Source organism: Bos grunniens, chromosome 28 (assembly GCF_055505025.1).
Source record: "Bos grunniens cultivar Pamir isolate PY7600 chromosome 28, Bosgru_T2T1.0, whole genome shotgun sequence".
Classification (NCBI taxonomy): domain Eukaryota; kingdom Metazoa; phylum Chordata; class Mammalia; order Artiodactyla; family Bovidae; genus Bos; species Bos grunniens.
Window position 1 is genome coordinate 37,799,800 of NC_141192.1, and position 13,581 is coordinate 37,813,380.

The window sequence follows — 13,581 nt, forward strand, 5'->3', positions numbered from 1 at the left end:
CATTGGAGGCATGGAGTCCTAACCACTGGCCCACCAGGGATGCCCTGTTTTAGAAATTTAACAAAACTCAATTCGTGGGACAAAACGAAGTGTAGCATTTAAGTTCACAGTCTCTGAATCCAGGATTGAGTTCACATCCTCATTCTGTGACTCTGCTGCTTGCTGTGTGACCTGCAGTGTCACCTTAACCTCTCTATACTTTTGTGCAGATTTGGAAAATGTGAACAATAATACCAACCTCATAAATAAGAAAATGTATACAGGGTAATGTCTGCCATCCAATTAAGTATAAGTATTAACTTTGTAAAAAGGAATGTAAAAATGCCTTTTGATCTTAATTCATCATTCACTAGTGTATGGGGTTCACTAGAAACTGATACCATAGAAGGTGAAGAAGTACTATTTTAAAGTAAATTTTAAGAGCTCTGGCTATAGGGTTATTCCAATCTCCTTTTGAATTTTTGAGTCTATTAAATTAAACAACCATAAAGAATGAGTCTGCTTAGATAAGCATTTATAACAGGTATTGGAGCCCTTGTGGTGGTGGGAGTGTGGTGGGCAAGGGGAGTAGATGTTGAAGATTATTTAACTTCTAAAGAACCTTTGAAACTTTATTTTGGCATTTATAGAAATGTTATTTGTAGATATGAAAATGGAATTTGCTTCCTGATTAAATGCTGAAAGTTAAATCATACAAGCAGGATACACAAACATGACAGGTCTGTACCCAGCTTTAAAAAATGCACCTCACTTTCCGTCTGACTCCAACACTAAGAACAAAGGTGTAATAACACCCTTTACATTTAAGAGGTTGCAGTTCTCACTGCTACTCTTTCAGATTCTCTTTCAGTTCATTAGAACCTAAATAATACTGTCTTAAGCTACCTGGCAGCATTGTATCTCAGTTCATTTTTGCCTATATCGCTTTGGACAAGTGACTTTTTCAACAATGTAGTATTACACATGAAGTCTTTTTTAAAAGATACATGTACCAACATTAGGTGGGAAAGATAAAGGACGGTGGCATGGCAAATCCTGAATTTTTACTCCTTTTCTAGGCTGATTACTGCCCTAACCCATCTTTCTCTTTAGCTTCATGTCCTAAGAAAGGTGACAGCATGGAGGACACCAGTCACATGGAATACTGTGTGCTGGCCTTTCTGCGGTGATTTGGTGAAAGATGGAACATATTGACTGTTTCTCAGCCAGTCTTCTGCCCCTTGCCTGGGAGGTGAAGCTGTCCTTCCTCCTCCACTGACAACCTCACCGAGTTGGCTGGGGGCGCTGAAAGAATATACATCACATTACAGTCTTCTCACTGCCAGGTTCTTGTCAGGTTCAGCAGTATATGTGGAAACCTCAAAAGCAAACACACAGAGAGGGAATCGGAATTAAATGAATCCTCTCCAAGGATGAGTAAAGCATGGTTGTGTTACTCTCGAACTTACAAGATGGAAACCACAAAGACTTTGCTTGGGTTTCAGTGTTACTGGTGTTTAGACTCTTGATTCTTCAACCCAGACAAGAGAAAAGACATAGACATACAAAAATCTAGGTTCCTTACTAATGTCTCTGTGTGTAAGAAAACATATCTCAATAATTGATATTTGTAGACATCTTCAAGATACGGGGGATATTATATGAGTTAGCAACACAAAATCATCCTGTGACACCAGCCATTGTGTCTTGAGAGGAATCCGACTCTTTCCTTGAGCATATTCACACAAAGAACAAAAGGGCATTTGAATATCACACAATTTCAGGCAGACACAGGTGCTTTGAACTTCGAGTTCTCATTCTTATGAATCGAGAAAGTTGGAGTGGGGCAGGATCCTCTAGTTTTCTTCAGACTCCATGTTGTCATATCCCTGAATTCTGTTATCTCTTTTGATTTTGTGGACCACCTGAAGTGATGTTGACTCAGCTTTCTGACCCATATCTGACAGACAGCCACAGAAAAAATAGATCCACTTACTAATCGCCTGCAGAAGCTATTTTGGATCAACTTAATTGAAAAATTTGTTTATTTTTTAAATCAGTTTTTACTAAAAGACAAGACCAAAGAAAAACCTCATTTTGTTTTTCTTTTTTTTTCAATTTGAGGTATAATTGACATACATTATATTAGTTTCCAGTATACAACATACTGATTCAGTTATTTGTGAAATGATCACCACAATAAGTCTAATTAACATCCACCCCCTACTTAGTTACAAAAATTTTTTTTCTTGTGATGAAGACTTTTAAGATTTACTCTCTTAGTAACTTTTCAAATATGCAATACAGTGTTGTTAATTGTAGTTATCATGTTGCACATTACATCTCCATGACTTATTTGTTGTATAACTGGAAATTTGTACCTTGTGGGCCCCTTTAACTCATTTGCCCAACCCCCACCTTTGGTAACTACCAGTCCTATGAGCTTGGTCTTTTGTTTAGATTCCACATATAAATGAAATCATACTGATTTGTTTGGTATTTTCCTTTGTCTGTCTGACTTATATCACTTAGCATAATGCCTTTAAGTTCCATCCATGTTGTAACAAGATTTCATTCTTTTTTATGACTGAATACTATTTAGTTGTATATATTTACCACATCTTCTTTATCCATTCCATGTATACATGCTTAAGTTGCTTCCATATCTTGGCTATTATAAATAAAGCTGTAATGAACATAGGGGTACATATATCTTTTCAAATTAATGTTGTTTAAATGCCCAGAGGGCTTCCTTTGTGGCTCAGCTGGTAAAGAATCTGCCTGCAGTGCGGGAGACCGGGGTTTGATCCCTGGGTTGGGAAGATCCCCTGGAGAAGGGAAAGGCTACCCACTCCAATATTCTGGCCTGGAGAATTCCATGGACTATATAGTCCGTGGTGTCACAAAGAGTTAGACATGACAGAGCAACTTTCACTTTCACTTTCAAATGCCCAGAAGTGGAAATATTGATCATATGATAGTTCAATTTTTAATTTTTTGAGGCACCTCCATACTGTTTTCCATACTGGCTGCATCAATTTACATTCCCACCAGCAGTGCACAAGGGCTTCCTTTTCTCCACATCCTGCACTTTATATGTTTTGGATATTAACCCTTTATCAGTACGTGATTTGTAAACAATTTCTCTCATTCAGTAGGCTCTCTTCAGTTTATTGATGGTTTCCTTTTGCTGTGCAGATAAATGAAGTCTTACATGATATTCTCTTAAATTAGAAATTAATTTTATAAAATTACCTAATTAACACCAGTCAAGATAAATTATTTTTGTTTCATCCATTCAGAAGCATTGATGATTCCTATTCTGATCTCTTTGAGACTATTAATGATTATCACTCTGTTCAAAAACATTTTAAAATCCTTTCCATTTGAAATTTGAGAAAGGAAATCCTTTCCATTGTCCATTGCCTGGAGAATAAAACAAGTTGTTTTCCCCTTTGGTATTATCACCAAGTCTTGCTTTTTACATTCCTCTCATTCTCTTTTTCTCTTCAGACGTATTTTGGAATGGATGTCTCTGCAGTTGAAGATCCAGTTCAAAGACGAGCACTAGAAACCATGATAAAAACCTACGGCCAGACCCCTCGTCAGCTGTTCCAGTCAGCCCATGCGAGCAGACCTGGCTCCAAGCTCAACATCGAAGGGGAGCTTCCTGCCGCCGTGGGGTTGTTGGTGCAGTTTGCTTTCAGGGAAACCAGAGAACAGGTCAAGGAAATTACCTATCCGGTATGTCATTTGGATTTCAATAGAATTCAGGAAAACACGGCTCAACTCCTGAGAGGTCAGGCCTCCCAAACTTTAGAGGCAGGGAATTGAGTACCATGGTCCCAGCCTGAAGGTGTGCACCAGGCAGTGAATACAGATGCCCGCACTGCTAGTCCTGTGTGTAGAAGATGCTGCATTAGTGATATGAAGAGAGTGCTCTGGGAGCTCAGGTCAGATTGTGGCCTCCCTGAGGGTTATTACTGGGGAAAGCCTCACCAGGCAGTGACATAACAGGCATCGCAAATGGGAGGGTAGGAACCAGTGCAAACATGCCTAGCATGGTCCGGGTTGTCAGCTTCCACCAGAAGTAGTGACCAGAAGTGTAAATGTTTGAGTTCACAATTAAGGGGGAAATATTACATGATTTCTTGGCCCCTCCAGATTGTCATGATAAGAAGTATTGCCTCTTAAAGTAGGAATTAAGTATTAATTTATATTCTGAAATAGAAAAATAAAGCAAGCAAGCCTTAAGAGTAAAATGGATTCTAATCCTCAGCTAAATTCTTCATTATTAAAGCAACTTAAGTGGGAGCCTGTGACTTGTAAAGTGTTAAAGAGGTTTGCAGAAGGGAATCATAGAAAATGAAAAGACAAGGGAAAGAGGTTGTAAGATAAAGCAGAGATCTCAGATTGCAGTCATCTGTGATCCACTTTAAGAGGAAATGGTTTTTACAGACCTTGTTTTGACAACTGTTTCTTATAATAAAGTTACTTAAATACACTGAATGTAGAACACTAAATGTAAACTCTTTATGCTCATAGCTCATATATATCAAATTTGCATGTTAAATGCAAGCAGAAAGATCAACATGATAGACAATATTGTTTTGCTGAACCCAGATCACTCATGTTGTTTTCCATAGTTGAAAGCTGTATTTTTTGTTTTATGTTTACTTGTCAGTGTAAGTCATGATTTTGAAGCCTTACAAATCATTTTAGTCATTTTCATTACCAGGGTCATTATTTTTAACTAGAATCTATTATTTTAACATGTCAAAATAATTTAACAGTCCATCCCTGAAAAGTAATAAATACCATTTCATTTGCCACTATACTTATTGCTCATTAGCTAATTAAAGTCGGTGCGTGTGCAGGACCTGAGCAGGATGTCTGTTTGTAATAGGAACAGATACTAAACTGCCTCCTTCCCACCTCAGGACTTTCACACTGGCTGTTCCCTCCACCTGGCATGCCCTGTCCCCGGATAGAGCACACATTTCACTCAGGTGTCTGCTTGCCTCAGAGACTCTTTCCCAACCCCTCATCTAACTAGCAACTCTCTTTCTCAGTCCTCTCCCCTTTCTTAGACTTTGTCCATAGCACTTGCACCACCTATGGAAGTATGTGTTCCTCATCTGTCTTGTTTATCACTGTATCTAGTCACCAGAACACATATTTCTATGAGTGATTCTATATTTACCACCATTTTTTAAATGTACTTTTTACTTTTCTTGGTTTTAGAGTCCTTTGTCATGGATAAAAGGCTTGAAATGGGGGGAGTATGTCGGTTCCCCAAGTGCTCCAGTTCCTGTGGTCTGCTTCAGCCAGCCCCACGGAGAAAGATTTGGTTCTCTCCAGGCTCTGCCCACTAGAGCAATCTGTGGTTTGTCCCGAAATTTCTGTCTTCTGATGACATATAGCAAAGAACAAGGTAAAATAAAACATGAAAATCATCCTAGGTCTATGTTTCAAGAGATTTGAATGTTTCCTCTCATCTGTGCTGCTATTTTGTTTCATTTCTGAGTTTTCTGAGTCCTTGGTGAAAATCCAGATTCAAATTTGTGTTCATTTAATGCAAAGTAGGAATTAAAACGTACTACATGAAAAAAATGAGAACTAAAGGCAGTGTCATTTGAAATGAGAGGAAGAATTAAAGGAGACAAGAATAAATGTCTCACGAGATGAAAACATTATCAATTTTATAGAAATATACACTTTGAGGTTCTTGAATCCCAGAATAGATGACTTATTTGACCAACAGTTCTAGTACCTCAGAAGAGACAGTCATGAAAGTAAAACAAAATGAGAAAATCATGATAGCCTTGAAAATAGGTTTTAAAAATACATATGTCTGGAAAGCAATCTTTTTCTCACCTCTCTGCACTGACTCACTAAAAGCAACACATGGGAAAGTGCTGTCAGTAGAGGCCCTCTTGATATTTCTAAATGTCACCTACACACTGGAAAACTAGTGACATTTTCCATTCAAGCAATTCCTCAGCCCTTCCAAATTAATCATTTTATTTAATGTGAAAGAACTCTCCCTACTTCCTAGGCCTGGGCTTTAAGCACTAAATGAATGACTGAGGGCACCCATCTGTGCCTGTCAGGGGTATGCAGATTTGCCTGGAAACCAGAGTGGGGGCCTGACTCCTCTTGGTGTCAGTTCTGTGCGCTGTGCTCCTCTGGTCCTCACAGCCCCTCCCACCACTGGAGCACCACAGTGCAGGGGCCCCAGGACCCATGCCCCAGCATCAGCCACTTCAAGGAATTTAGCGTGCTGGCTGGACCACAGTTCTTTTAAACTCACTGTCCCTTCTGTCATGAGATGAATGATTGCCTTTATAGTTACCAGTAATAAAAGAAGCCACATACCATTTTATCAAAGTTTAGTGAACTAAGAGGGTAAGGTAAATCTGTTTAATCATCGTTGCAGTATCGGTAGTTTATTCTCACTAGTATGTTGCAGTCAGCTATGAGATGCGTCACAAGTAGTTTACTACTAATAACACTTAGAGGATCGAAATGTGTGAATAATTTGCCTTTAAGAAATGAATTAAAATGGATTGAAGTTTATCTCTGTTGATCAGAGAGAAAGGGGCTGGTATTATTACTTAGCATGGTGGGACTTAAATATGTCCAATATAATAGCTAACCTACCTTATTTGTGCCACTACAGTCACAAGCCCTTAATAGTTGTGTTCTTTCAAATTACACTTTATTTCCTCATAGAATGTAAGTGGAATTTGGCAGAATCTAGGTGTGTCCAGGGAAGTGGTATCATACAAGTTATGGCCATGAGCTTGCGTGGCACGGTGCCTGAATTTGCACCCCAGTTCTGCTGCCTAATACCTGTGTATTTTTGTGTAATTTTGAGAAAATTACTTATGCTTCTTGAGTCCTGGCTTTTAATCTATGAAATGGGAGTAATAAAAGGACTTACTTCACAGGGTAATTCACTATAATGATTGATTGAAATAATATAAGGAATGGTTAACACCTGACTCTGGTGTGCTTAATAAATGCTTAAGTGCTTAATAAATAAACGTCCATCAGACTGTAAGCACTCTGGAGCCAGGGACTCTGAGCATTCACTGCTGTACCCAGTGTAGAACCATCCACAGGGGCATTTCCTAGAGGCCTTGAGTGACTAAGAGTGCAGCTAGCAGATGGAAGGTCATGTGTGTCGAGCACTGTTATATTAAATAACAGCCCTCTAGTTACACATGCGGAGAAGGCAATGGCACCCCACTCCAGTACTCTTGCCTGGAAAATCCCATGGATGGAGGAGCCTGGAAGGCTGCAGTCCATGGGGTCGCTGAGGGTCGGACACGACTGAGGGACTTCACTTTCACTTTTCACTTTCATGCATTGGAGAAGGAAATGGCAACCCACTCCAGTGTTCTTGCCTGGAGAATCCCAGGGACGGGGGAGCCTGGTGAGCTGCTGTCTATGGGGTCACACAGAGTCGGACACGACTGAAGTGACTTAGCAAGCAAGCAAGTTACACATGTGTAATACAGTATAGCAACTAAACTGCCATGGTTTAATGGTCTTTAGCTCAGTACAGGCCAATTACTTGAGAACTGACAATGCCTCAAAATTGTCTGAGGTGCTTTTTTTCCAAGTATACTCAGTTGGTCCCATTGGAGACACACCAAATTAGAATCTCTGGGGCTTGAGTCTAAATCTGCACATGCCCCAAAAGTCATTTTCTTGCAAACTCTTATTTAAGATCTACTATTCTAATATGTAAAGAAGAAGTTGATTTTTCTTTTTAAAAAAAGATGGTGCATCTTGTGTTGCTGGAATGAGAAACCAGGGACAGTTACTGAGTTCTTACCACATGCCAGGCCTCGTGGTAAAATCTGGGAAGTCCTGAGGCTTATCTAGAGAGGAGCATATATGTAACAAGGCTATCCTAATTTCTGTATTGCAAAACTGATGCCCACATTTGGAATTATACTCAACAAAACAAAAAGAAATCTGTGAACTACATTTTCAATGTGCTCTTGATTCATTCAACAAATATTTATTTGTTTTGTTGCTTTATATTATATTGTGCTACGTTTTATGCTATATATTATGCTGAGTACTCACATTCTATATATTATAGATACAGCTATATATTAAGCGAGGTACTCACACTCTCCTTAAGGAACTCAAAGCTTCTTAGTTGTACAGGCAGCACCAGCTACCTACAGTTTTTATGCTGCATTAGCCCTAGTCAGTGTGCCAACAAGGGATAGATTATGAGAAACACTGGAAAAGGATGTCAGGATGTCCAGATCTTTATCCCAAAAGGACATAATATTATGTTGAGAGTAGAACAAGAAAAGAACAGAACCTCATTATATGAAGTTCCCCCATACAAAATCCTTGCAGTTGCAGGATTAAATTATTCTTCTCAGGATTGCTTCTGCTCCAACAGTGGTCCCTTTCTAGCATTAGTAGTTCTCCATATTGATTTTTTAGTATGGGGTATCTAGAAAGTTATTTAAACATTATCTAGTTCATATTTATTATTAGAAGAAAAAGCATCACAGAACATAAATAGAGGAAGCTTAATTATCATTGTCTTTTATAAAAATTTCTTAACAGAAATTTTAGTTCTAAGTCAAATAAATCCCTACCAAAGTAACACAGGAGAAAAAGAATATAGTTCCAACCTTAGAATTCTATTAGCCTTAAAGAAATGAAACTAACATAAATTGGTCCATTTATGGCTATAAAGATGATTTTGCACTGGAATGACCATGTTCTGCTATGTGAACTTCAGGCCTTACAGGCCAGAATGGTCTTTAACCTGCCATTTCAGTGGGCTGTCCAATGATAACTGATCAGTGGCAACTAATACTTTTATTTCTCTTTCTTGAGGTGTGAGAAGCATGAACAGTACTGACATTCAGTGGTCAGCCATCCTGAGCTGGGGATATGCTGATAACATTTTGAGGTTGAAGAGTAAACAAAGCGAGCCTCCAATAAACTTTATACAAAGTTCACAGCAATATCAGGTAAACATTTTTATGAAGTACTTTATAATAATAATTGAACATAATGCTTTAAAAGGGAGTCAGACTGATGACAGCTAGGCTTTAATATCCTGTAGTTAGTCGAGAAGCTGATGACGCTAGACATATGCCTTGTTTACAGTGCTGACAGCCTTCCTAACTGCTGCTGTACTGACTGTGTCCCCAAAGTTTGTTCTCTACCCCAGCAGTCCCCAGCCTTTTTGGCACCAGGGGTTGGCTTTACAGAAGACTCTTGTCCCATAGAGCAGGGAATAGGGGGATGGTTTCAGGATGATTCTCCTAAGGAGCCCACAACCTAGATCCCTTGCATATGTAGTTCACAGTAGCATTCGTGTTCCTATGAGAATCAAGTGCCACTGATCTGACAGGAGGCGGAGCTCAGGCAGTAATATGAGTGATGGGGAGTGGATGTAAATACAGATGAAGCTTCGCTCACTTGCCAGCCACTCACCTGCTTCTGTGTGGCCCGCTTCCTAACAGGCCACGGACTGCTACTGGTCTGTGGCCCAGGAGTGGGGGACCCCTGCTCTTCCCATCTCTTGTTGAGACTGTATCATAATCTACTCAGCATTAGCTCACAGCAGTGTTGGAACAAAATCACAATTGATTTTTTTCTCAGTGTTAATTTGCCTTTTGTTACTATGTCATTTTCAATAACCAGAGCATCATCTACTGTACCTGGCTTTTTTTTAAATGGACCGGGAATTCAGGCATCACCGCATGGTAGAAAGAGCCTTGGGCCTTACTAAAGCCCTGCCATCCCTGTGATCTGTGTTAGTGTCTAGCTCTGTTACTTACTATGTAGACTTTTGCAAGTAACTTAACCTTTCCCAACTTGAGTTTCTTTCCTCCTGCTTAAAACTGGAGTAGTCATACTCCCACTACTCTCTCATAAGACTGTTGTAAAAATGTCTCCAGTGTTTGTGAAAGTATATTGTAAACTATAAAACACCATACACACCTACACACACACACAACTCTTTCCAGGACTAAATTGTATGCTAAACCTTCTCTCTTTGACTGTCTTTCCATGGGAAGTTCTTTTACTGCTTTCTGACTTCCATTACCTACATACACCTGGTGTCTACTCACACATCCTAACATTTGTCACCATTCCCTGAGCACCTTAGAAATGGAGTCAACGGAAGGCTTCCCAGGAGACATGGGTTCAACCTCTGATCTGGAAAGATCCCCCATGCCTTGGAGCAACTAAGCCCGTGCACCACAACTGCTAAACCTGTGCTCTAGAGCCCAGGAGCTGAAACTGCTGCCCCTCTAGAACCCGTGCTCTGCAACAAGAGAAGCCACCACAATGAGAAGTGTGCACCGCAGCTTGAGAGTAGCCCCCTCTGTCCGCAGCTAGAGAAGATCTCGTGCAGCAACAAAGACTCATCACAGCCAGAAATAAATAAAAGTGTTTAAAAGAAAAAGAACAAAGAAATGGAGTCAGCTACTTGTAGGGAATTTTTGGCAGTGAAAAAAAGGAGAGCAATGACTTGTTTGCTTAATCTTCAGTATGCCTGAAAAAAAGGTCACTGCCTTTTGTCATCTGGCTTACTAGTAAACTAACAAAAGTAAGAATAAAGGGCAGTGAAAAACAACCTTATTAGAAGTTTTAGTAAGAATTTCAACACTGCAAAATTATTTCCGTCATGTAAAGTTGGGCACAGAAACATCATTAAAGGTGAAAAAACACTCTCCTCAAGTCCTTTCAGCAAAACAGGATGATCCAGATTTTGAGCAAACGTGGTGTGATAAAGTACTTGCAATCAAATGACTCCCTAGATAAGAATACCATATTTTATTTTGTTCTTGGAATATGTCATTCACTTATTAGTTCTTTAGTTTGAGAAAACTTGTCCAGGATATTATCATACAAAGACCCACACTCTGCTATTTCACTTATCTGATCAATTTCATTATCATCATTACATATTAGGGTCCTGCTCTCTCTTTGCCTCATCTTCTGATTGATCTCTTAACTGTGAAACATATTCCTGTAAATTTTCTTCTCTTTTCTGTTATCACTGGAAAATGAAAAATTCTGAATTCCCAACTGTGTTCAATGACAACTGAAAGAAACGGTGTCCCTGGTCGTCTTTTATACTTTCTCAAAAGATGACAGCATTCCTTCGACAACGCAATAAGAGAACCAAAACATGACAGTTTATATCACATTTTATAGCTTTTAGACATCTCAAAGTTACATAATACTCTATTACTGTGTCTTGCACCATTCTAATCATTTCAAGTAAAATATTTATCTTAATTTTGTGAGCATATATTTTTAAAATAAATGTCAGAAAAGTAGAAGCATTTCTCATGCTTTCTAAGCATGTTCATCTTTGACTTGTCCTTCTCTTAGGTGACTAGTTGTGCTTGGGTCCCTGACAGCTGCCAGCTGTTCACTGGGAGCAAGTGTGGTGTCATCACAGCTTACTCAAACAGGTTCACAAGCGGCACGGTAGGTCCTGGGCACATTTGTGGGATTTTCACGTCAGTGAGGGGAAGAAACCCTTTATAAAGTATAACTTATTTAGTGTAAGAGCAACTTACATTTTTTGTACTTTAATCTCTTCTTCACAGATCTAATCATGTAAAAGGTCAATATCTAACTCTATTTTAGCTTTATTAGGATCATAGAAGAATTTTTTAAATAACTGTATACGGTCAGAGACAGAAAGTATTTTGAGTTATGCTCTGCTTTTTCGTGACATTTTGATGCTTCCCGCTGTTCTCAGTATCGACCTGAATGCTTAAAGAGTATCCCACAAGATTCTGTAAAATTTAGAACTGCAGAATGCCTAATACACTCTGAGTGAATTAAATGACAGAAAAATCCAAGTAGCCAGTCTCTATTCTCCCACTTACTGGAAGAAATTTTTCAGCCGTTCACTGAATCTTTTAAGATTTGTGAGTTAAATTATTGAAACAGTCTACAAAGGAAGACATTATGCCATACTTCTCTTAATTTACTCTCATTTCTTTATTGAATCAGCTGTCTGTGGTGCCATTGAAGAGTAGTGGCAAATTTAGAGTGATAACTCAGTGATAACCATTCTGTTCTAGAACATTCTGTGTGCCTTTTTTAATTACAGTTTTCTCCATTATTTTATAAAACATGTTCTACTGGGTGAAACCTGTTTTCCTAGCATAGGGTGACACTAGGTTCCTTACTTTTCTGAGCAAGTTTATTCAGTTTTAAACCCTTGTTAAGGTTCTTTTCCACCTTCCTTAGGGTATAAATGTGACCATAATATTGTTTCTGTCTCTTAGTCTAGGGAGTCATTAAAATGCTTGAAGCAAAAGTGATATGATCCAATCAGCATTTTAAGACTATCACTGTAGAGCCTGCAAGGAAAAACGCTTACAGGGGCATGAGACTGGAAGGAAGGGTACCAGTTAAAAGGTGCTGTGGTGATGCAGGCAGCTGTCCTGAGGACTCTGTAGCAGGAGGTGGGCTCCTACAGATTATTGCAGAACAGCGGGGTGTGTGCTCTAAGACTGACACACAGGGTGAGAGAGCCAGAAGTGGGCCAACCAGGTGTCAGGGAGCCTGAAAAACTACACTTGAGCTGGATCTTAAAGGATCATTTTACTAAGTGGAGAAAAGAGGAAAGAGTATTTCATCAGAGTACACTAACCGCTTGGAATTAAAGGCGTGGTAGTTTGGGAGTGGCAGATACTTTGTCTGTAGTTCAGGGTAGAACTGTGGGAGGAGTGGCAGGAGAGTAGAGAGAGGTGAGGGTCTTATACACAGGCCTGAGCAGAGGGGTGGGCCTTCACTTTTGGAATGTCTCATTTTCTTTTTACTCCCCAAGGCCTAAATCAGATGTCAGTTTTCTAACGTCTCTGATATTTACTGCTGACGTTGCCTTTCCGCTTCTGAGCACACCTTTTTCCTTTTTCCTACACATACATTCTGATCTCTGCTGCAGAGTAGTCCTCTGCTTGTGTGCTCAGATCATTTGTTCCTTGTCATCCAAAAACTATCTTTCATCTTTTATTTCCTCTTTTCCCAAAACTTTGAACAGTCTTGTTCTAAGTTTTCCTTATTTCCATTCTCCCTACAATTTAAATTTTTAATTGTACACTAACACAGTATGCAGTATTGGTTTTTTTTTTTAAAAAAGGATTAAGTTGTCAATATAGGAGTAATTGTACACAGCATAGCTCTGAAGCAGCAGATGAAAGATGTAGCTGTTATCATTTGAATACAGCAAGACGTGTGCTTCTGTTAGTTTGAAGTTATTGTAGGCTTGTGAAGTCTTATGTTGCATACCTTTCCTCAGTTCTACCCTTTGCTGAAAGTTGATTTTTCAGCTTATATATAAGGGTTTTCTTTTTCTCCTAATAGGTAGTCAAGTCATGAGATAAACAGTTACTATTTAAACCATGTCCAAAAGTGTATCTTAGCTGTGTGATTTTATCATTGGTTGATCTAAGGGAAGGTTACCTGGGATTTTGTGGGTGTTGTCGCTTTTTCTTGGGCACCATCTCATCATGTTGGGGTCCCTGAAGTTGCAGATGTGACCCTGTGCCTGTGAGGTTGGCAGGAAGCACCTCA

At 39.3% G+C, this 13,581-nt stretch overlaps 1 protein-coding gene across 9 annotated transcripts in view; it reads left to right on the forward strand.

Moving 5' to 3' along the window:
• LYST (lysosomal trafficking regulator) overlaps positions 1–13,581 on the forward strand; it is a 176,208-nt gene that overhangs the window by 150,766 nt on the left and 11,861 nt on the right. For all 9 annotated transcript variants that reach the window (XM_086382817.1, XM_086382820.1, XM_086382815.1 and 6 more), the window contains 4 exons: positions 3,493–3,723; positions 5,224–5,413; positions 8,860–8,996; positions 11,380–11,478. In XM_086382817.1, the coding sequence (XP_086238943.1) occupies positions 3,493–3,723; positions 5,224–5,413; positions 8,860–8,996; positions 11,380–11,478 (657 nt within the window). The remainder of the gene's footprint in view (positions 1–3,492; positions 3,724–5,223; positions 5,414–8,859; positions 8,997–11,379; positions 11,479–13,581) is intronic.